Genomic DNA, 25878 nt, shown 5'->3' with positions numbered 1-25878 from the left:
CAATATATGGATAGTTCGTGTTTGAAAGGCGTTTAGAAATGATACACATAAGGAAGAGAATTTATGGATGTCAACTTCTTTATTATGAGGAGCACAACGTTGCGGAGTACATGCTTACTCAGCCGAATGACACTTGATGAAGGAGTAAGCATATACTCCGAAACGTTGTGTTCCTCATAATAAAGAAGTTCGTAATATTAAATTTCGTCCTAATATAAACACGTATTTCGGTGGACGTGGCCTCAAATGAATCCAAAGAATGATATCTGAATAAGACATCGAGATGATGGGAAACATGTCTTATTTTCAAAGAAGTGACTATGTGTACGAAATTTGGTTTAATGATCAGTACTCTCGGTATAGATTACGCTAGAGCACAAACTGAGCACATGGATACTTACCCGACAAACGTTATCCCACCTCTTGTCGTTCCAAATGTCAATAAAACTGGACAAAACAGCAGCCATACGAGCGATAATATAGGCCAGTGGCAACGACTCTCCGTGATCGAAGGTAATTCAATCAACAGGTGCGAGCTTCTCATGAACTCCAGGTAGCCCAGCCTGTCGAACGAAGGTGAAACGTGTTCTCACGGAATGCTGTAAGTGTCTTATCAATCCTTCGATCGTCTTTCCAAAACCAACGAAACCAATAAACAAGGGTTGGGTATCAGTCTATGCGCGAGCTCATGCTGAATACAATCCTACTAATTGATGGCGTAATTTCTAAATACACGTGGGGAAGCGCAGTCGTGGATTAATGCACCCAAACAGTCGGTCATTTCATCTGTCACTCAAGTCTCTCTACAGGTCAATTAGCACTTATGTGGCAAGTCCTTAGCGTCGGAGTTGTCAAGCTATTCTTCGATCAACGTCGGATTGAAGTCTGTGTAATTAACTTTGTTAATCCTGCAAGTTATCGGCGTATTGTTGACGGCTACCGTTTAGACATCAAAGAGAAGCGCGTCTTAAACAATAAATGGTTCCGACGTCAGACATCTGTCAAGTTTGTTCAGACACAATTGTACTATATTTAACGCTTCCATTGACTGTCTATGCGCCGGGAAAATGAAAGAGAACGCCGGTATACGTGGATAACATGTACATGATAATTCAGTAGAATCTGGGCATTGATGAATAATTAATTTGCCTGGGTATCACACCAAGGATATTGGAGCCTTCCCACGAAGTAGTCCTTTGGGTTTTCGGTAAAATGTCCTTGATGTGCAATGATGTTTTGTTTTTTTTGTTATACGGGAGGTTTACACTTGGTGGTCAAAAATTGTGAACTCACCCATGGAATATGTTTGAAAATAATGTTTGCTAGTGTTCCCTCATTGATTAGAAAAGTGCTCACTCATTTTAGATTGTTTTTTGTCTTGGATAAAGAATGAACAGGTCTATACATACTAAAGACAACTCATTTGCAAGTATAATTTTCAAGATGGGTAAGGCACAGTTAGAGCGCAAGTTCGTTTCTACCTCCTGGGGAGGTCGGTATTTGCAGCGTCATATATATATTTTGTGCAGTTTGTATTTTTGTTGTTTCGTTATTATTTTTTTATTGAGGACACAAAAAAGGTAAATGTAAGGATATTCAGCATCCCCATTTTCGATTGAGTAATACAAGTTGATACATTGCAGTATTTATTTCAAAAGAGACTCTGCAGTTCCGTGCGAAAACAATATTTGTTATATGTTTATGTCATCACTTACTAAGTTTTCAATTTCCTTTTTTATCCTTTCAACAGCTAGCTTTGACATGGAACAAAGAACTCAGAATCTTCTACCCCACCATGCTGCAAGCTTGCAATTGTAAATATATAATTTTAAATTTCTGTTAAAACGATAGGCTCTAGGCCTTGTGCATTTGCAAAGTTTTATGGAGGAGAAATGAATTTATTTTCATCTTTCTATATCTACAGTGGCTTCTGAGGTGAGGTGAAATGGGGCTTAAGGTCGCGTTCAAGATTATTGCACTTATATCGCGACGTGCATGCACGCGTGTCTGGGTGTGGGGCTACTTGTACTAGTCCGGATTAATGCCAATTTTATAGCCCACTGAGATACTGAACCACACTTTAACATGAATACCCCACTCAGACACAGTATACTGACTCCGAGCCGAGCAGTCCTAGTTTTAGCCCCTTTATGCCGAGCGCTAGACAGGGTGTCTCTCAAAAAGTACTATCTTTTAACATTTTTGGGGGGTATGACGCGGCCGGGGATCAAAACAAGGATCTTCCGAACTTCGGGTGAACGCTCTACCATTAAACCATGGTGGCGGTCAGTGGCTTCTGAGAAAAGTTGTCCCATTGGGTGTACTGTGTACCATGTCCAAAACATCAAACAAGGGCCATAACTCTATCAAAACAATTGCCCAAAGATATATACCCCGTCTTATTTCATGGCCTTGTATAGATAATAAACAGAATTCTCACCGTCTATTTTTTTAAATAATTGAATCCCTCATTTGTATTGACATCTATTTTAATTGTTACGTTAACGCTTGTTTCACGTTAGTCTTTTCTATAAATTAAATTCAAAAGCAATTGTGGGAGCTCGCTAAATACAGAATCGACACATGACAACATCGACTCAGCAGTAATTGTTCACTTTCAGACGCACGTTCTCGACCCGGGCTTGAACCCTGCAATGTTATGTCCCCATCGAGGGCGATTATAAACGTTCTAACTGTACATTGAGTGCAATCGTCTGTCAGGCAAAACAAACCCGACCAACGACTGTCACCCGCCACTCCCACACCTTGTTTTGCTCCGCGCCATGCCAACCTGTTGAGACCGGATAATGTAGCTAAAAATAGCACTCCGTCACACAACATTGCGCAGCTCCTTCAGGCTTAAGGGTTTTGGGCTATCAGCTGGCGAAAACGTGCCAATCGCGACAACAACAATTATTCAACTGTTATTACTGCTAATTACTCTTTCCACTGTGCAATTAGATTTTAGTTTTCTTCTGCCTAAAACGTGATGTGTTGCGCATACTTACATAAAACCTAGAAAGAATTCAGATATAAACGCGTGTTAAATCTCTTTCGCATGGCACACTCTCATGTTTTGTTTGTAAATAAACGTGTGTAGACACGACAACTGCACCATTAACCTTGACTTAACAAAACAAACCATGCTATATCTGCAAACAATTATCTGCTATACATATATGCTTTATTTACTTTTTTTTCGGTTTCCGTCCAATGGGTCTTTTAATTTGAGACCGTTCATTTAAATGGCATATGTGACTACAGTTGTTAATATATCTCTTAAAAAATGGCATTTGAAAAGAAATTGGAATAAAGTAATTTTTACTACGCTTACCGACCACGTGGGTCGATGTGTATGTTGGGGTACCATGATCTGATATATATCTTATACCCTGCACTGTTCCTTATAGTACGGCCCAAACTGTTCCCTAAACTACACCTCTAATAGTTCCCCACATTACGCCCCACACTACGCTCTGTACTGCTCCCCACAGTTCCCCACACGACGCACAATACTGTTCCCCACACGACGCACAATACTGTTCCCCACACGACGCACTGCACTGTTCCCCACACGACGCACTGCACTGTTTCCCACACGACGCACTGTACTGTTCCCCACACGACGCACTGTACTGTTCCCCACACGACGCACTGTACTGTTCCCCACACGACGCACAATACTGTTCCCCACACGACGCACTGCACTGTTCCCCACACGACGCAGTATGTATATATATCATTGTGTGATACCAAAACGCGTGCTTATGTACTCTCGGAACACGTTTCACGAACAAATATTGAAAGCTCTCAACATCCCTTGGCTTATTCAACGACATTGCGTGTGGAGATGATAGATCACTGAGAGGAGCTTATGCACACTCGATGACCCCAGCAACCTTGTTGCTAGGCTGACGTCACATGGCATTGTTTCGCCGATGGATCTTGCAACAAAATTCCACAATTTACGTCATCGGGTATTGTGACGTTATTGTCAACTTTGAGGTGCAAGGACCGTTCAACAAGGCGATCGTATTGTCGCGGAACGACAGTCGTTAGTCTGTTAAAGATTGTGAGTTGCGATAGTCTTGGCCATACGATAATTTTGTGAATTCTAAAGGTGGACCGTTGTATGGTATTAAATTCATACGTTTCAACTTTTGACGTGTTTGAAGTATTATTCTGTTTAACTCAATTGGACTATGCCGTGGATCGTGTAGGTTGTCAGCCTATTCATACTCAACAGAATGATTCTAAAAACGTTATAAATGGCAAGTAATAAATAAAATACTAAACTCGCTCCCGTGTAAAACCAATTTTATGAAACTCGTGAATGGATGTGGTATCTGACTCGCTTTCGCTCGTCAGATACCACAACTATTCACTCGTTTCATAAAATTGGTATTACACGGGAGCTCGTTTAGTATTCTATATATAATACAGCCAAGTGACCGTTCTTCGATGACAGAGTTGCGTCCCCTGGGCTCGCCAGAAACCTATGATTGTGGGTTCGAATCACGGTTCGCCCCGATTATGTTTCTAGGTTTGTCAGCACCATACCCGTGCTCGTGGGTTTCACCGAAGTGGTAAACGTCTAAGACCTGCATCACTTCGGGCTTTCCTCCCACATTAAGCTGACACGCCGTGATATGACTGGAATACTGTTAAAAGAGGCGTTAAACACAACTCACTCACTCACTCACTCTTCGATGACACCACGTGGAGCCATAAAATTAATGTAAACAAAGGATAAATACGGAAATGGAAATAGTTCTTTACGTTTTTGGATGTTTTCTCAATGAACGCTAACCATTCTGTGATATATATGTTTATCTAAATGTGTAGACTCATAAAAAAATAAACAGATGAAAAACATACACAATATCTTGAATGGAGTGTGTAAGACGTGACGACTCGTCACATGTCGCTGGTCTGTGGCAGAGGTACTATGGAACTCTGGGTAGAGGAGTGTTGCGGTTGTGAGCTAGATCTGAAAATGTCACACAAACACACTCCGATAAATTCGTTACATCTGCAACCAGCGGGGTGCAGGGGATTTTACGAGCAGAACGTTCTTGTACACCCCTCGACCTTGAGTCCTCCTGGTGTACACGCCTTTTCAGCTCGTTAAATCCCGTAAACCAAACTAGTGACACATATAACTCAAAGTACTTGTTATTACCACGCCTGACGATTGGCATTAAGGGGATAGAACTGGCTGGCTCGGGGTCAATGTAATGTATCTCCGTACTGTCCCGACTCGGAGTCAGTATAATGTGTCTAAGTTGGACAGCCTGTTAAAATGCGTCATGGTTTCATTCACAGACCGCCACGACGTTTATAGCTTTATGATGGCAATCCGAAACGGATGACAAGATTTACTCTCCTACTCAGACATATGTACAGCCCATGTGTGTCGTTGAAATGTGCATATATATGTGGAATTTATTTTCTGAAGGATTCTTTTCGTCTGGTCCATCTTGTCGCTATCATTTTCTTCTCTGCTATGTAATATAGGCTGTCCTTTAACCATTATCATTGTTTTATGTGTATCGTTTCATAATAAATGTAGACAAAAGTTTAAAAAATATATATATAAATATGTGTAATTGTACAGTACACATTTTATAGATCTGTCTTTGGCGTCTGATCACTTAAACGTTGGAATTTAAACAGATACGTAAAATTTAAGTCGTTGTCAGCGCACGTGTGTCTATATATACACTTCTTGGACAAATACAAGTCTCACGAAACGAACACCCGCGAAAGGCTTTACACCATAGCAGTATAGACACCTGAATGTATATGGACACAAAGCGCGTATTGTTGATTCGCGGCCTTATTTTCCAACAGCACTGGCCTTCCGTCCCTGTAAGCTTATGACAAAGTACAGCTTACGAGGTAAGCTATGCAGAAATAATCGACCCGGAGGACAAGCGTACGTGTCACTCGTAAATATCGATCCCAGTACAGTGGCGTAGTGGTTTACGTGGACTGAGTTAGGGTTGAAAGTTGAAAGCCCTACCACGGCTCTTGGCAACAGAGTAATGGCCCAAATAGTTTCATACAGGGTTCTTCATACGACACGCACAAAACCACCGTCAATGGAGCTGTTTACCAGGCCTTCCGTACGCTCAAATACGCGGAAGACATGCGTTGACCCATGACATGTATATAGTGTATGTGTGCATTCACATAAGCAACTCGCAGTTGTTGAACGCCGCACTCATATTCCAGCTATATGTGGTCGGTGGTCTGTAAATAATGGAGTCTGGATCAGACAATCCTGTGATTGATATCATGAACACCGGTCTTCGCAATTGGGATACGATGACAGGCATCAACCAAGTCAGCGAGTCTGACCATCCGATCCCGTTAGTCGCCTCTTAAGAGCATGGGTGACTGAAGACCCATTCTTACGCGGATCTTCACGGGTCGCTTAAATTGTGCACATTGTGCACAGACAATAATGGCTATATGCGCAAAGTTTATAACAGCTACCGCCCCACTCGGCAGTCATTAGTTACTAAACATATCATTTTATGCCATGATATTAGAATCCCATTCCATTATCGTAAGTAGGTCCATTTGACACCATCTATGCAGTGGATGTATCTCGCAAACACAGCCGTTTGATGGCTCCACAATGACCACGATAGTGTGCTGGTATGTCATATAATACAAGAATGTCGACAGGGTCACTCTCATATTGTCCTACCTAATGCATGTCGATCGAAATTGAATAAATGCCAAGGTGAATTTTATAGCAATACATGAAAATACATGCACAAAAGCCGCCATATTCATAGTCTCTTGATTTCACGTGTGGGAATCAGAAATACGAAATATGATGATGTATGACTGAATTAGGCTTTCATAGTTTCATGAAGCTGTGGTCAATGTCCGTGGATCATACACACGTTACTGACGTTTCTGTCTTGCAATAGACTCTGCACTCCCTAGGGTGTCTATGTGACACCTGATTTGGTCTGCTGATATCATGACAGTTGCATGACAAAAAAAGTGTGGTGTGTGTGTGTGTGTGTGTGTTATCGAAGACATTTTTCCTTGTGAAAGTTAACTTGATTAAGAAATGAATAATCTTATTATACCATGCACTGAAGGGCTTCCCGACCACAATCGTTACAGTATTTTCATTCGACACTCAATATAATGTTCAATATTTCTTACTTTACCCTTTGGTGTCATCTGGTGGGAGAGCGACGAGTAGAAAACAAGGTGCTTTTCAGCATATTTTCATACTTAGATCTATGCAGAAAGATTGACAAAAACTATCAACATGACTGTATGACTATGTCTACATTTCACAACTTATGAGGTACATACAATCGAGCATGCTCTTTCTACAGGACGCACTGTACTGTTCCCCACAGCTCCCCACAGGACGCACTGTACTGTTCCCCACAGGACGCACTGTACTGCTCCCCACAGGACGCACTGTACTGTTCCCCACAGGACGCACTGTACTGTTCCCCACAGTTCCCCACAGGACGCTCTGTACTGTTCCCCACAGGTCGCACTGTACTGTTCCCCACAGTTCCCCACAGGACGCTCTGTACTGTTCCCCACAGGACGCACTGTACTGTTCCCCACAGTTCCCCACAGGACGCTCTGTACTGTTCCCCACAGGACGCACTGTACTGTTCCCCACAGTTCCCCACAGGACGCACTTTACTGTTCCCCACAGTTCCCCACAGGACGCACTTTACTGTTCCCTGCAGTACAGTGTGAGGTACATGCAATCGAACATGCTCTTTCTACGAAAAGGGTCATACAACGCTTGCTCAAAAGTTGTTTGATCAAGGTTACAACATTCAAGACCTCAGCAAAGAAGTTCTATGATAGAGGATATTTCCAAAATTGACGCATCAGTGACAAAGATGACACAAATGCAATTTTCAGGTGAACAATTGATTTGCCGTTGCATGTATTTGCGACGGGTGCCACCGGCGGGACAGGATACGCTCACCCTGTCGCGAACACCTGGTATCATCACTATTTGATAGTGATTCATATACAAAGGCGTGTAATACAGTCTCCCGCCGTAATATAGCTGGAATATTGCTGAGTGCGGCGTTAAACAACAAACAAACAAATACAACATTGTCGGAATCGTACAATGGACATTGTTTTTATTGCTTAAAGCCACACGAGGACGTATAAAGCTATTTGCGGCCAAAACAAGGTAGTTGGAAAACTGTGAATGAGTACATGGACTATCAAAACGTTTAATGTTTTCATCAATATCACTGCTGTTTAAATCTGTTCAAATAAATAACTACCCAGACAGTATTATTCCAACAACCTTGACAGTAAATGTGTTCACGCAGCCTACTGCAATCAACTCGTACAGTGAGTGAGTGACGTTTAACACCGCTTTTAGCACTTTTCCAGCAATATCACGACGGGGGACACCAGAAATGGGGTTCACACGTTGTATCCATGTCTGGAAACGAACCCGGGTCTTCGGCGTGACGAAAGAACGCTTTAACCACTTGGCTACCCGACCGCCCCCAACTCGTGCGGAATTGTTTTGTTAGATTTATTCATCGTAAAAAGGTATTACATTGATACACATCCCAAATTAGCCAAATAAAGCTAAATATGACATATAATTGCGCTGGTATTAGGTAATAATGCCGTTTTACGCTTCAAAGCACCTTGTTCTCGACTCGTCTCTGTCGCGCCAGATAATGTCGTATGTAAATACTATAATGTTTGTGGTCCAGAAGCCCTTCGGTGCATGATATTAATTAGATATAGTTCAGAATTATTAAGTAAAAGGACCAAAAACATGCTTAAACCATGATCCATGTGCTCGCGTGAAATCACAATTTTTACTGTCCAGCGAGAAAATGTTAGTTGCTGCCTACCAACATCTGGTTTGGCACGTACAGCTGAACCCTGTGGGTTTTTTTAGATTCTAGGTCCGATACTTTAAAAACAACTCAGCTGTAATACTTTCGGTCGTACCCTTTGTTTTAATTCACAAACCTCGAATGTATCCGGTTTCAGAAGTCAGTCCAAATATCACAAGTACATGTAAAAGCAATGCCCCTTTAGCGTTTTCATCAAACAATAATCTGAAGCTCGACGTTCATTATTTATTAAACTGCCGGGCAAAATAAAATAATTTTTTAATTTGACGTTTACACGATATACGGATTTTCCATTGGACGAGAGGTCAGTCACATGACCGCGAAGTTGACGTTCATAAGTGTATGAACGACACAATTTGACGTTCATACGTTTTTCACGAGACCGTGTTCTTGAAATGACGTAAACACTGACGGACTACTTCCACATTCCTGGGGAAACCCCTGGGAATTCCCTAGCACGAAAACATACATTAGCATTATATCTGATCATTTAGAACCTTTTATCCTGGTCTCAGCATTTCAGTATACATTGAGAAACGTAAGAGAGCTTGACTGCATGATTGTTCACAAATTTCCTCGTTACGGCCCATCCTAATGAACAAACGAAAAAATGCACATCCAAACTATCGTCAGTATCGACTCGATCTGTATCTAGGCTGACAGTGACCGTCTCCAGCAATCTACGAATTTACCTTGGTGTCTGTTTGACGCATCTTTAATCACCTTTCAATAATCGGTCAGTTGATCAATTATGACTAACACATGTAACCGCCACAGGTTCATTAACAACTTCGGAAATCCTCCCGTCACGTTTATCGTGTCGGCCATTTTGACGTCTTGTACTTGATGTAATTTATGTATTACGACGCGCTGTCATTGTGACTGACTTACTGAGGTAGTTCATTACAGACCTTTCTCATCTAATGGGGATATTATATGAACACATGTGTTGCGTAAGATGTTTCTGAAGAGCAAGTTGTGCATCCATACACTCATGTCACCTCTCTTTTCGGGGATCTATTTTATTCCGCGATATTGCTGGTTGTTGTTTGGCTGTCAGTGTAAACATGAAGTCACACGTACTAAATAAAATTGTGTTTAGATCTTGGCCTACGTCCTTTGAGGAAAGAAATTGTGATAAAAAATTATAAGAATTGACCTTCACTTTGTGTGAGTTCATTGAGTATGAACCTGCATAGAGTGAGGGCCAAACATTGTATGAACGTCGTCGCAAGCTCCGACGTTCATACAGTTTGGCCCTCACTCTATGCAGGTTCATACTCCAATGAACTCACACAAAGTGAAGGTCAATTCTTAAGTATACACCAATGTTTGATGGTGGCTAAAATGAAACAAACAAGAAATGTTTATTCAAAGGTGATGAATTTGAAAGGGTATCATAGTTGTGTTTTGGACCTTAAATTTGCAGTGTTTCGCGACTGTTTTCAGCCTATTAGCAATTTCTTAACCTTTGTAATGAACATCTTCCCGAGGCAAGATAGTTAAGTGACTTGCCGAACTGGGCTGGAATTTCGGAGTCATGTTTTAGCTGGACTAACGAGTCTACGTATTGTCCATTCAAAATCGCTTAACGAAATCGACATCCGGTTCTTAAACTGGCCTGCAGATTTCGGTCAAATGCAGGATTTGCAAAGCATGTGTACCGTCAACTGGGCGTTGACAGATATTTTCCAAACTTTTTCATGTTTGTAATCTTCATCTTGATTAACGATCAGTTCAATCTAATTAAAATCAGATCTTAGTTCTCACTACCGCAAAACACAGATCTGAGGACATCCCATTATACAGGTCACGGACTAGTACAAGCAGCCGCAAACACACACACACACACACACACACACACACACACACACGTGCATGCACGTCTCTATTTAAGTACAATAATCTTGGACGCGACGTTAATTTTTTAATTACACTGCAGTGATATACCCTTGCTCTCATCCTCATGTGCAGGTCAGTTTTGGATTACAGATTGAGATTATTATACGAACACGTGTGTCATACTGATTTCACGAACCGCGTGTCAGAATTTCTGTATTTCCCAACCGAGAACGAAGGTAATACATGAATTCTTAAAGGAGTTTCGTAAAATCAGAATGACACATATGCGGGTGTAATAATGTCTTTTGTAACTTGCTATTTCTTATCCTTTTGAGCGCCCCTCAAATGTTAACAATCTTCAGCTATTGTTTCCGACCTTATAATAAAAATCGAATGACGTCAACAATGCCGTTCGGACGGCGTAAAGAATACTCTGGTGCACGTGAAGCGATCTGTGCACTAGTGCACATGTGATTATTATCAACTTGGTTATTTCAACCCTATGGGTAATAGATCACGACGCACTGGATGACCGATGATGAGAGAACAGTGAGAAGCTAACGTTGCCAAAGGTAATGACGTCAGCAATGATTGACTAAATTACGTCAGGTAATCAACAATGACGTCTTCATTACACCAACAATCGTATCAAACCTACGTGCGTGAAAGTAAAAGAAGCATTCCGCGTGTGCTTCATGTGTACTTTTATTGATCCGATTATTGGAACCCTGTACGTGATGAATTAGCAAATAACCAGCAAGCTACGTTGAAATTACGCATTTCCTGTCCAGAGTGAAAGAATGAATGAATGAATGAATGGTGAGGTGAAATGGGGTTTAGCGTCGCATTATCATTGCACATTATAGCTACGCGTGTGAACGTGCGTGCGTGCGTGCGTGCTTGTGTGTCATGCCCCAGTTTAACATGAATACTCCCCCCAGACACATAAAACTGAGATCCGAGCCCTTTGACTCCATATTTGCACAATTTATTCACGAGGAACAGATAATCAGTACTTCCTGGTTTCGGGTGATGATAAATGTTCAGTATGAATGTTTGCACGTTGAAGTACCGTTTTCAACACTGGTTGCGTCAGCAGTGATCTAATTGTAAAACACAATAGATTAAATATCACACACAAATAATTTACTGTGAAAGAAAACTTTGTCCCTGTGAACTCGTTATATAATTAGTGCTGAATGGTATGAAATCTTCCATTTTCCGAGTGGTTGTTTGGGGTGTACATGGTCATTTAGTTTAGTAGAAATACAAATACTACACACCCAACTAGTTTTCATTTGTTTGTTTGTTATTTAATGCCGCACTCTGCAATATTCCAGATATATGACGTCGATCTGTAAAATCATCGAGTCTGGACCAGACAATCCAGCGATTGACATCATGAGCATCGATCTGCGTAATTCGGATACGATGACATTCATCAACCAAGTCACCGAACCTGACCACCCGACCCCGTTAGTCGCCTTTTACGGCAATCATGAGTTGCTGAAGACCTATTCTAACCCGGATCTTGACGGGTCCCCAACTAGTGCCATGTGCAAGTCATATATGGCATTTAAATGGTAATTTGGCTCAGAGTACTTAAACAGACTGTTAGGAGATTTTCTCAATCGATAAAATAGTTCAGTGAAAAAATGCAAGCACCCGACGCGTCAATTGGCGATCAACCTTTTTTTTTAAAGCAGTGTTCACAAAGGCTCCGAGAGGTCCCGCTGATAACAAAACTGTCCGCCCTGTCAACAAACCGGCGTTTTTTCTGGCGCTATTATTAGAGTGTCCGTAAAAATACCGGTAATCCAACTGTTAGCTCACTGTCACTGTAAATAACGGACAAGGAAATCCGGTCAGATGTGAAGGAGCAGATTATTAACAAATAGTCTTAACATGTGACCTGTTAGTGATACCATCCTTCATCAGGGATTGACACTACATAACCACTGGCCCTTACTATGACTATGGTAAAGGTTGTCACCATCCTTCATCAGGGATGGACACTACATAACCACTGGTCCTCACTATGACTATGGTAAAGGATGTCCCATTTTGAAATAGGTGAAACGGAACACGATTTCTTTGTTATATTTAAACTGTCATTAACACTTTAGTCATTTATTTAGATTATGCCATTTCGTAACACAAACGCATGATGTTTGTACACAGCTGGTTTATGTTGTGTTTGAGGGTCTTTTGTGTAGACAATTTTATATGAGGTAAAGACCACTGTGGTAAGCACTTGCTCCTTAGACTTCGCATATAGGGCAAATCAACATACAAGGATATCTCTCTTCGACAAAAAATGGGCATATCCTTAGGTTTGTTTGTTGGTTGTTTAACGCTGCACTCAGCAATATTCCAGCTATATGACGGTGGTCTTTAAGTGATCGAGTCTGGACCAGACAATCTAGTGATTGACATGAGAATCGATCCACGCAATTGGGATAACATAACATGCATGAACCAAGTCAGCGAGCCCGACCACCCGATCCCGTTAGGTTAGTCGCCTCTTACGACAAGCATGGGTTGCTGAAGACCTATTCTACCCAACAGCTGAATTTTTCCTTTGTTCAATTTTCGATCATTCAGGCCAAGTCTAAAACGAACAATGATGTTCTGAAAATTCCTGTTCTGTAGTTTTGAAAAATATGATTCTGGTTCAAACAGTGAACTTTCGTAAATCTCGGAAAGCCATTTCTGCTGAAACATATCAACGGCGCACGGTTGTGTTTAATTTAAATTCACATCACAGATTCTCTGGTACAGCCAAATTAAACCAAAGCCATATGTCAAAAGCAATGTAGGTTTACAAGAAACCAATGTGTTCCTACACTAACATTTCACCTGTGTCAACAATTATTCTTCTGGTATAGTAGTCCAATATTACCTGCTCCTACTACTACTATTTTGCCTTTCAAACTCAACCCCCCAAATGCAACTAAAACATAAGTAGGCCTAGTTGAGGCCCAGGATGCAAATTGTCAAATTTTATTTCAAGGCTGCATCTTCCCAAGGCAAGGGCGTTAACTGACTATGAAAGTCCAGTTTCCATCCTTGTCAAAACAGGCTGGAATTCCTGAGTTACATTTTGGCATCCGGTGCACAAATAACATGGATTTCAACATGCAGACTTTGGTCGCCTGCAGGATTTGCAATGCATGTGTACCGCCAACTGGGCACGGACAGATGTCTTGCAAATGAAGGGCTAAGACAGTAAAGACCTACACACATTGTTGGGACCTATTCTAACCGAGAATCCCCAAAGTCAAGAGACCAATAAATCAATATCATGGTAGTTGGCTGCATATAAATTGTGAACTCTTGCCAAGAGTCCATTTTTCTTCATCTATACTTCCACGACTACCCAGATGAACAAATGTAGTTTCATAACCTCTAATCAGGTTGATGAGTACATTTCTGCCCAGAAACTATCAAGTTAGAGGTCCAGCCTTTTTCCATGTATTTAAGGAAAAACAAAATATTTAAAGCAATATAAAGAATTTATCTGCAGCATGTACAATGAACAATTTGATCAAAAAAATATATCAAATAACAAAGTGAAATATTCACACAAAGACTTGGACAAAGACTGGAGTGCTGATATGAAACAGACCCATATACACAGTTGTTATCGTCCCACAGTTCCATTGACAAGTTCTTGTGGTGGTGGTCGGGTTGGAATTTTGCCCAGGACAAATGATGGAGCTGAAAACTGAGCCTTTTCTTCCTCAGTCAAGTCTGCTAATGGCGTATACAACTTGTTATTTGCTGGTGTTGGTGCAGGTGCTGGTGCAGATGCAGTTGCCTGCCCTTGACTACTAAAGAATCCACTAGGTGGTGCACTAGATTGTGTTGGTTGGGAGCCAAATGCCCCACTTGGAGGCTGTGTAGAACCAAAAGCAGATGCACCTGCAGTGGTTCCTGCAAAACTTGATGTCCCAGTTTGAGTGCCAAATCCACTTCCCCCAAATATGCCACCACCAGTACCAGCAGAACCACCACCAAAACCACTTGAGGTGGCTGTAGACCCACCACCAAAACCACTTGAGGTGGCTGTAGACCCACCACCAAAACCACTTGAGGTGGCTGTAGACCCACCACCAAAACCACTTGAGGTGGCTGTAGACCCACCACCAAAACCACTTGAGGTGGATGTAGCCCCACCACCAAAACCACTGCCAGCTGGGCTACTTGCAAATGGTCCACCTGAACTCCCAAATGCACCAGTGGTTGCACTGCTCCCAAACCCTCCCCCTGTTCTGCCTGCAGCAAAAGCTCCACCAGATCCAAACCCAGTCCCACCACTGCCACCAAAGCCACCAGTTTGCGCAGTCTGAGTGCTGCCAGCAAACCCCCCTGTCGACCCTGACCCCCCAAACGTCCCTGTAGAAGTAGTTCCTGCACCTGTTGCTCCACCAAACACAGACGATGAGGAACTGGAACTGGAACCAAATGCAGAAGTGGCAGGAGCTGACCCAAATATTGAGGATGAGCCACCACTACTCTGACCAAACATTCCACTGGACGAGGAGGGAGCTGTGGATTTCCCAAACAAATTTCCTGAGCCAGATGATGATGATCCACCACCAAATATACTAGAGGAGCCGCCTGCCTGCCCAAATGAACTGCCTGACTTCCCAGCTGAAGCGCCAAAGATGCCACCTGTCCCACTCCCAAACCCTCCACCTCCTCCTCCACCAAAGGCACTGTTGCCTGAAAACGAAGCATACTTGCTGTTATTTCTTTTTTTAATTTCATTTTTTCTTTTCTGGAATAAAAGGCTTGAGTGCCTCAAGCTTCCATGGCATCACAAAGAAAGGAACTGAGATTTCCTTATTACAACATCCTGTTTTCATCCAAAGCAAAATTCTACACCAATAACACTGGATATTTCGACATTTTATATTTGATAACTTAATCTAAAGATATGCTGACCCTGAATTTCACAAAAGTACAAAATCATGAGCCAGCGTCATTAAAACCAGTGATGTCAGTATTGTTTTTTTGCATGTAAATGAAAGCTCCTTCCCAGCGCGTGACACCTTCGTTACACTCTCGGTAACATCGCTGCGGCAATTACAAGAATCTTGAAATTTGCCCTCTAACCCCAAATGTAGTAGCGTTTATACTTTTGTTATGTCTTTGGGAATGCCATCATATTTCATTTTGAAAAGGTTTACGACTGACCATGTTTTCCAGATGAATTTACTTTGTTGTTTTAATAAACAGATTGATTCGAGATTGCAGACTAACGGAAAATCAACAAACTTCTCCCATACATTCTTACTATGTAAATAATACGATAGTTTTAATGAAACAGAAATTCAAATTGACAAACAAAGAAAGTAATTTAGCAGCGATGAATGTATTCGGCGTCACGACAGTCATCACTTTCATTCGGTTGCCAGTTCAACTCCAAGCATGGTTGTGGCAACCTATCACAGTGGGGTTTTATGACTGGTGGCAGCGATAGTATAGAGAGCTACGCGAACGGGCTATCGCTGTGAGGAGCTTGATGTAAATCCTGACAAGGGAGGTAACTCCAATGTGTTCCTCCAACCAAGTCTAGGTTACTGGGCCCTATATTCTTATACAGAAACCTAGCATAAATTGACGTAACTCTAGTTTCTACATTCAAATGCCTTCTTAAAGAGTTTTTAACTCAGATTTCTCAAACTGAATACTTATTCCGAGTTGTATCCATTCTTTATTTGAACTGGGTTTGAAAAAATTGTGTTAGATTAAATTGTTTTGACTTAATTGAAAACATTATTATGTGTCTTACTTTCAAAATTAATGTGTATCATCTCAACAATAGTTTGAAATCAGTGTTACTACTATTGCAGATTTTCTATTTGGCTATTCTATATATTACTCATGTCATCTAAAGATGAAGATGAAGAAATCCATGTAATGTAAACAATACAGAGAAACATCACTGAATTCAGGTGACGTAATGTTATCAATCTGTGACATCATTGCTCTCAACACCAATGCAACGTGATTGGTTGGTTTGTTGTTTAACGCTGCACTCAGCAATATTCCAGCTATATGACGGCGGTCTGTAAATAATCGAGTCTGGACCAGACAATCCAGTGATCGCTATCATGAGCATCGATCCACGCAATTGGGATCGATGACATGTATCAACCAAGTCAGCGAGCTTGGCCACCCTATCCCGTTAGTCGCCTTATACTACAAGCATAGTCGCCTTTTACGGCAAGCATGGGTTGCTGAAGACCTATTCTACCCCGGATCTTCACGGGTCTCCAATGCAACGTGACATCATATTGCTTCAATTGACCAATCAGCATTGAAAATTGCTCAAATACACATGCAAATATCAGAAAGTTATTGCATCGGACCCGTCTATCCTCATGGTTATGGTATGGTTATGTATTAATATATAATAATACTCACCCCCAAAAGATGATGCTTGCGCCCTGAAAACATGCAATGCAATTACGTTAATCTCATTAAACTGACTTCATACCTGTCTGCGTGAAAAGTCTTGCAATTATTTCAAATGGATGCACCATCAAGTTTACCAACATCATCATTATCATAGTGGGTGAGTGAGTGAGAGGTTTAACGCTGCTTTGACCAATATTCAAGTTAAGTCATGGCGTGTCAGCTTACTGTGGGAGGAAATCCCCAAGTGATGCAGGCATCAGACGTTTACCACTTTGGTGAAACCCACAAGAATGAGTTTGGTGCTCACCTAGAAACATAATCCGAGCAAACCAGGATGTGAACCCACAATCGGAGGTTTCTGGCATGCCCAAGGGATGATATGCCTACCCATGAATCAATTCATGTTTTGCATTCTGAATCGAGTTTCATAAAGTAAAATTTATTAAAGTTTGGTTATGATCTAGTCTGATATCTACTCGGGTTCTGGCCTAACACGAACCAAAATGCTAAATCTGCTTTGCACTAGATAGACCAATCATGTGAGATAAACACATAATGGACGAGAGACCGACCGTGCGTCAATTGGGCCCCATTGGACAAGACAAGGAGAGTTCGCCCCAAAATGGCAAAAATTGAGAGTCTCAACTCAACTATCGCAATATGCATCAGTATGTCGTGTAGGTGTATAATGATACAAATAGTATCAGGACTCACGTATCGCGATATGTATCAGTATGTCGTGTAGGCGTATCATGATACAAATAGTATCAGGACTCACGTATCGCGATATGCATCAGTATGTCGTGTAGGCGTATCATGATACAAATAGTATCAGGACTCACGTATCGCGATATGTATCAGTATGTCGTGTAGGCATATCATGATACAAATAGTATCAGGACTCAAGTATCGCGATATGCATCAGTATGTCGTGTAGGTGTATCATGATACAAATAGTATCAGGACTCACGTATCGCAATATGCATCAGTATGTCGTGTAGGTGTATCATGATACAAATAGTATCAGGACTCAAGTATCGCGATATGCATCAGTATGTTGTGTAGGTGTACCATGATAAAATAGTATCAGGACTCACGTATCGTGATATGCATCAGTATGTCGTGTAGGTGTATCATGATACAAATAGTATCAGGACTCAAGTATCGTGTTATGCATCAGTATGTCGTGTAGGTGTATCATGATACACCTGGTACATGATTTCTTGTGAGGTTTGGAACTTACCCTGGTGATTTCTTATTCCGGTGTTGTTCAATAAACTGCATCTGTAGGTAACAAGAAGACATTAATAATAATAATAATAATAATAATAATAATAATAATAATCCATTGATACTGCGTCAGATTCCATTCACCAAGTTAATGCTCATGGCACTACATAGTTTGCTGTAAAAGGCGACTATGCTTGTCATAACAGACGACAAATGGAATCAGTTGGTCAGGTTCACTGGCTTGGTTGATGCAGGTCATTGTATTCAATTTGCGTAGATCAATGCTCATGTCAATCACTTGATTGTCCAGTCCAGACTCCATTATATACATGCTTGGTTGCGTTGATAACTCCAGCACACGATGCCGTTTGTGCATGTTGACACAGTGAGACACCAAATTAGTCATATGATATGATGATTTACCATTTAAATTGTAATTCCTGTTCTGCTAGGCATTGCTTTATATGCAGAGATTAAGATTAGCGTTTGTCTTTTCTCGTCAGCTGTACACACAATATCTCCCAATCTACCAATGATTCGCTTAAAAATGACCCAATAATATAACTTGAAATATTATCTTGAACTTGAAAAAACCCACACAGAAAACATCTTAAGGTTCACTTAAGGTTCATAGAAACCCATGTAGCTATATTGCTAAAAGCGGCGTAAAACCATACTCAGTCAGCAGCCATGTAGCTATGCAAGTGAAGTGTGCATACCATTTCCCACAAAACATAACAGAAAAAAACAAAACAAGAAAACTGGAAACCAATATAGGCGAAAACTGAAAGAGAAATCGAAACTTTTCTTGTTTTCTTCTTAGAAAGTTGGTATTAGTAAATTCTGTTTGTTTGGTTAGAATTCCATGACAAACGTTCTATCCCTAATTCTTATCCTTTAGCTTGGTTGCCGTGTAATATTTGGGGTGCTCACCAGCTTCTGTTTGAGGGCTGGGTTGGCATTTTTGAGGTGATTCTTTTTGTTGTTGTAATCCACTGACAACAGGCGAACCTTTTCAACCTGAAACCAGACAATATAATATAACTAAAAATTACAAATTACATATGCATGAAATTTAACAAAAATAGTCTCTCAATATTCTCTAGCACACTTGATCATTATTTTCTCAAATTGAAAAAAATATAATAATCTTTGGTTGGCATTTAGGAGTTGGTAGAACATGAAAACCTTTATGGTGAACAAGTGCTTCACTGTTTAGAACGATGTTTTAGTCCACAATCTAAATTTCAGCAGCAGATATTAGAGCTCCACTGCTGGGATCTTCCATATAAAGTTTAAACAGGTCTTGTCAGGTTTTTGAAAGGAGATTTCCTAAAGCCTGTTTGCAGTAAAACTACAGGGGTCCCAATAGCAATATTCCAGCGATATCAGGGTGGAGGACACCAGAAATGGGCTCCACACATTGTACCCATGTCAGGAATCAAACCCGGGTCTTCAGCGTGACGAGCCAACACTTTAACCACTAGGCTACCCAACAGCTGGAAGAACATTGTCAAATATCAAACATGTGTAAAACAACTTCTAATATTCCACACACTGCACATCAGATTTCAGGCAGGATCACACAAGGAGAATTAGGCAAAAGTATGGTTGGGACGAGTCCAAATTTACTACCCAGGTAGCCACCCTCCTATTATCCGACCCTACCCGGGTACCCGCTGTAGGTCTCAATAGATGGGAATAGTTTGACCGTAGCCCTGGACAAAATGTATTTAGATACACGTAATAAAATGATCTGGTCATGCATACACTGAAGTTTTATCTTTATTCAAACATATAAAAGTCAATAGGAATGGGTGCATGGTCAGAAAGAAATGTGAACTTTAGTGTCTTATAGTGTAACCATATAATTTTTGATCATTTTGTCATTAAACAATATAACACATGACTAACCACAGGTCCGGGTAGTCCTGTGGGTACCCGGGTCCTTCTCAGTACCTACCCGACCCAAGTACCCGAGTTACCCGTCCCAGCCCTAGGCAAAAGCTATACTTTCTGACATTTCAGTATGCCTGCCATGCTGACCATATTTCAGATCAGAATATTCTCAGAGCAATTAGTATAACAATAGAGAATAACATGCCTGATTGATGTACAGGTAAGATTAACACAATGCAAATTTAACAAGGTTGATCCATCACCACTGATTGTATTGATTCGCCGCTGATTGCATACAGCCAATTGTCAGTGACACTTGACACTGAGTGAGATTTCTCAGTTCGCTATACACGTCACTAATAAGTGATAGATGGGCTTGTCGGTGATCAGATATCAATTCGCTGTATCCGTTAGTTCGCTGTAGAGAGTTCGTTATATACGTAAAGTTTATATGATATTATATAGGAGATAAATCTGGGATTTTTTTAACAGTTCGTTGTATCCGTTTGTTCGCTATATCCGTGTTCGTTATATCTGTGCTCTACTGTATTCTTTTCCACATAATAGAGACTGACTACTTAGCAATCAACCATCAACTCACATAGGGTTGGATGTTGCCTGCTTTGATGGCTGCATAGGCCTCGAATCTCAGCTCCTCCGGTGAGATGTCTTCAAAGTCTAGAGACACAAAGAAACAACATAATCAGGACAGATCAAAGGTTAGACAAAAACAAAATGAGTAACAAATCAGTATCTGCCTCGTTTGTCCAGCAGCAAGGCATCTGTAGAAATATTATAGTCTTTCATTCATTATCATGAGTGAGTGAGTGAGTATGGTTTACACCGCTTTTAGCAATATTCCAGCAATATCACGGCGGGGGACACCAGAATTGGGCATCACACATTGTACCCATGTCGGGAATCGAACCCGGGTCTTTGGCGTGACGAGCGAACGCTTTAACCACTAGGCTACCCGACCGCCCCCATTCATTATCATGAAAACCATAACTTGTTGACTGACTTGTTACTATGCTGCTGATATATGGACGAAACTTTCAGATTGGCTTGGAAACTATACTGGAGGCAGAGTTAATTTTAGTAATGAACACATACTGTTTGGATTTAAAGAGAAGAATAACAATTCACTCAATGCAGTAATTATGGTAACAAAATCTATGCTGTACACATTTAATAGAAGTCAAACCAATCTTTTTAGTAATTCAAAAAGAAATACTTCGATATTATGAAATTACAAACTGAATTGCATATTCAAATTGTAATTATGCAAGTTTCCATGCCTTCTGGTCTTATCTACATGTATTACTTAGAGACTCTGTATAACTATGATATATGATCTGTCCATGCTACAAACATGCCAATAATGTCACAATAAATCAATGCACACTCTATGTATGATATTGAAATGTAAAATATGATGGAAAATGGAATAAAAAAAATATTTTAAATATTTAATGCTGCTTTGAACATTCTATAGGTTTCTGGTGTTCTACAGGAATCTATAGCCTCTGAGATGACACTGAGTGAATATTGTTTTATGCTGCAGGCAGCAATACTGCGGCGACAAAGCAGACAAAATTCATGGATAACAACTTTTCAACTTTACTGTTATGGCGACGTTTCAGTTTAGATTCTTATACCAGTGTAATTAAAGATCTATACTGAAATGTCAGTTTTGCAATGGTATAAGGATCTATACCGAAACATTGCTATTAAAGTAAAATAAAGAAGTTGTTATCTATATATTTTGTATATAGAGTTATGATAATCGTGGTGCTACGAAGGCTGTAGAGCAGGTCTGATCAAGTAAACTCTATGATACATGGGTCTTACATGATACTGAAACCATGGTTACCTGGGAGGCAGGGGAGATCCTTCTCAATGGAGATACAAGAGAACGGCCATTGTTTGGACTGCAACCATACTTCAATCTCAGTCTGGAGAGCAGTGCTGGTAGTACAAAATGAAAACAGATATTGCCCTGAATATATTTGGAAGGCAGAAACATGCAGCAAGTTTCAAACATCAATCTGGAATCTACAAAAAGAATGGTTTGTCTTTGCAAGACTGTCAAACTATGATTATCTGTATAACACCTTAATTCATTCATTAATTTCAACCTGGCACAAACTTGTTTAGTGACTAGTCATCATGATTTCAGTGTCACGTATTACGAATCAATATGTACACTGCATAATCTGTATGATGTGGAGACAAGGATGAAACTTTACTTGTCTGAATAGTGGTGACACATGAAAAGCCCATGAAAAGTAAAAAAATTCTACTAGCCCTCAGGATATCTATAACATTAAAATGATAAGAAAAATCTGACTGAAGCAAGCAGAACTTGTGTTATTTGCATCCCAGCTAGAGACTCAATGAATCTGCTCTTTATAGCTAATGTTTCTCTGAAGATTTACCTGCAGTTTAACATCTCATCTACATGATCTATGTCCAATCTTAGGATTTGTTATCCCCAGAATTCAGATAAAGGAAATATTTAATATACATACATAACTTCAGCACTAGCAACATTTCCTGTTTGTTGTTTGTTGTCTTGGGCTGTCCACTTGTACTGGCTTGTGTTCTGACTCGAGCCGAAACTGTCTCGGAAGGTGACACGACTTCCTCCTCCTCCTCCTCCTCCCCCTCCACCACCCCCACCGAACAGCTGTCGTTGTACTCCTTGATTCTGTCCCCCTGTGAATGATGTACATTGTATAAGTTCATCAACATAAATTTTTTATAATACCGGAGCAGTAGAGTAGCCTATTAGTCAAAGTGTTTGCTCGTCAGGCCAAAGGCACATGAGTACAATGTGTGAAGCACATTTGTGGTTTTCCCGCCAAGACATAGCGGAAATATTGAAAAAAGCGACATAAAAACTAACTCACTCACACGAACCACACAATAAATTCCAACAGTCACCATCATGATCATGGGAAAGTTCTAAAGGTGGTCCACATGTTTGAACAGTATTTCAATTCTCACACAACATGTACAAACAAACATGGTAAAGACAAACAGAAATATATTCAGCACCATAGACAGATTGGTATGTAAGTAAGCTATCGGACACTCGGCTTTCATCAACACACTCTGTTGGTTTCATATTACATTAGGCCTTTTCGAGATCCTTTTAAACGGTTGCCCTTTCATTGTTGAAATGGTTCAACTATTATATAATTATGTGTTATAAATAGGCAAACAAATCTCAAACTGTCATGTTTTTAACAGCATATTGATTTATGACGTCAGCAAATGATGTCATACAGCCTGATGATTGCAACCGTAGAGCAAAGGTTGACACACGGACTTCACATCAGTTGCTTTGTAAAACAGGCGTAACTTCAGACTAGGATTACCTTCATTCTAACCTAAGCAGTTAAGGTTAACATTAGCCGAGGTTGTTTTGTGTCACGGGGCCTTTACTGCCTACAGACACCTCTCGTGCAATCATTCCAACAATAGCTCATATGATATATATTCCTATTCTAACGGGCCTGTAGTAGGGTGCACGTTTCTTAGAACAGATAATGACTAAGATTCTAAGTTAGATTCAATATCAACATTGGCGTATTTTGTAAATACGTCCCCAAAATATTTACATTAGTTTAAATGCAGATCGAACATGTCTAACGAGCTGGTGTTTATTGACGCTGACTGCTGTGACATGCTAAGCAACTCGTTTTCAGATCATAACACTGATCGAAAACCGAACAAAGTATAGAAAACCAACCTCTTGGATGTTCAAATCGACATCTTTCGCCGTATTTACACCGCCCTTCCAAAAAGAATCTGCAGACAGACATTTTACTGTAGTTAGGGAAACCTCAGGATTCTCTGATGTCAAATATACTAGATAGACATGTGCATGTCTTAGAAACACTTTCAGTTTCACATCAATTAGTCCTTTTAGAGTTATCTGCCCTTGAATCGGGGGAGCACTGCGAAGGCTGAACCAAGAACATTTTCCTTCTGCTTGTAATGTCTTTTGATTTTCTTGCAATGACTTGGAAAAACGTAAAATTCTTCGATAGTTTTTTGTTTATCTGTAAGTGGTGAATTTATCTGAAGGATCACTTCATGAATTCCCAAAAGTCAAAAAATGCAATTTTCCTATTGTAATTTGAAGAGTTTGTATTAGCAGATGTGGCCCCTGTGATCCTCTACTTCCAATGTTATCCCGGATAAAATAAAATTGAAAAGGGACGTGAAAACATACACGAACTAGTGAAGTATGTTATTCAATCTAATTAATTATACAAAATATTGATATCTTTTTGAAGAAGCTTGAATGGTTTACTCATACGCAGTATGTTAGAATAATATATCCACACGACAAGTGACATTTTCTTATTTGTTGGATCATAGATCCGCCGACCCCATCTAAACACAAACTGAATTCTTTCTTTTTTCTTCAACATAACACTTCCATTTTTTTTCCACCAACAAACAAATATTTTATATGATTTACACTAGTTATAGTCATCGTTTTTAGAAAATCGAGAAAATGGCGCGCAATTTTACATTCATATCTAACCAATCGATTAGTAGTCGTAGCCGATTTAGTGAGTGAGTGAGTGAGTACGTCTTTACGTCGCTTTTATCAGTATTCCAGCAATATCATGGCGGTGGACACCAGAAATTGGATTCACACATTGTATCCATGTGGGGGAATCGATCCGGGGCCTTCAGCGTAGCGAGTGAACGCTTATACCACTAGGCTATGCTATCGCCTCCGATTTCTTGCATAATAAATCTACGCTTATACTTTTCCCTCCATCTGACTTTGTCCGAACAAATCTGTGAACCAGCAAATAAACAAATAATGGCCCTTGAACATCTATAGTGTGTTCAGTTACCTGAAGTGATACAATTTGGTTCATCATTTTCACACATTCCATACGATAGCAGTAGAAGTAGACTCATCACGAAAGATGTATAGTCACATCTGTTCTGAACACATAAGGATACATCTGAAAACTCATCGTCAACTACAGAAGCTAACCTTCTTTATCTGAAACACACACACACTCTCTCTCTCTCTCTCTCTCTTTACATGAACTCTCACAGTTGTGAGACACACATGACATCATTCGTCATGACACAGTGGATGACATCACATGATAATAAGACTCATCAGGTCAGCAGAATGTGAAAAAGAAACAACTGAATCGAAGTTGTTTTCATATATATTGATCAAATGACTATTTCAAATTTGGAATTGATAAAAGAAAAAGAGATACTTGTAAAGGAATGTATCCATGCTCAGTGAATAGTCCAGATTTCCAGGCTTAAATCACATTTGATCACATTTTCAACCAATCAGATTGCACCACACACTCGCATTTGTTTTACACTTTATAACGAAGTACCTGTTCACCAGTGTAATGATAGAACCTTGAAACCATGGAGTGAGTGAGTTGGGTTTAAAGCCACCTTTCGACAGTATTTCAGTTATATAACGTCAGTTTAAGAAGGAAAGCCTGAAGTGACGCAGCTCTGAGACATTTACCACTTTGGTGAAACCAAGGTGCACGGTTATACTGCTGACAAA

The 25878-nt window shown here is 40.4% G+C and overlaps 1 protein-coding gene across 2 annotated transcripts; it reads right to left on the bottom strand.

The window, feature by feature from the left end:
- Positions 1-14244: 14244 nt before the first annotated feature.
- LOC124139464 (nucleoporin NUP42-like) lies at positions 14245-24252 on the bottom strand. 2 transcript variants are annotated; one of them, XM_048395369.1, is made up of 9 exons: positions 24058-24252; positions 22832-23018; positions 22174-22268; positions 20902-20978; positions 19335-19421; positions 18415-18455; positions 17178-17200; positions 14898-15470; positions 14245-14864 (listed from the first exon to the last, which is right to left on the bottom strand). In XM_048395369.1, the coding sequence occupies exons 1-9, from the start codon at positions 24128-24130 to the stop codon at positions 14386-14388; spliced, it is 1635 nt and encodes a 544-aa protein (XP_048251326.1). In that variant the 5' UTR covers positions 24131-24252; the 3' UTR covers positions 14245-14385. The 2 variants fall into 2 exon arrangements, with proteins under 2 accessions (XP_048251326.1, XP_046362485.2); XM_046506529.2 differs by having other exon boundaries at positions 14245-15470.
- Between the last annotated feature and the right edge of the window lie 1626 nt (positions 24253-25878).

Source organism: Haliotis rufescens, unplaced genomic scaffold (assembly GCF_023055435.1).
Source record: "Haliotis rufescens isolate VD_foot unplaced genomic scaffold, xgHalRufe1.0.p SCAF_1, whole genome shotgun sequence".
Taxonomy (NCBI): domain Eukaryota; kingdom Metazoa; phylum Mollusca; class Gastropoda; order Lepetellida; family Haliotidae; genus Haliotis; species Haliotis rufescens.
The sequence above is the reverse complement of the archived record's forward strand: the minus strand, read 5'-3'. Positions and strand labels throughout refer to the sequence as shown.

Bases quoted from the DNA above. Each gene is read 5' to 3' on its own strand.
- LOC124139464 (XM_046506529.2), bottom strand. From the start codon at position 24,130: ATGTCTGTCTGCAGATTCTTTTTGGAAGGGCGGTGTAAATACGGCGAA. The intron at 23,019-24,057 runs GTTGGTTTTCTA...CATCATTCACAG, and splicing joins TCGATTTGAACATCCAAGAG to GGGGACAGAATCAAGGAGTA. The intron at 18,456-19,334 runs GTGAGCACCCCA...TGTTACCTACAG, and splicing joins CAGCCCTCAAACAGAAGCTG to ATGCAGTTTATTGAACAACA.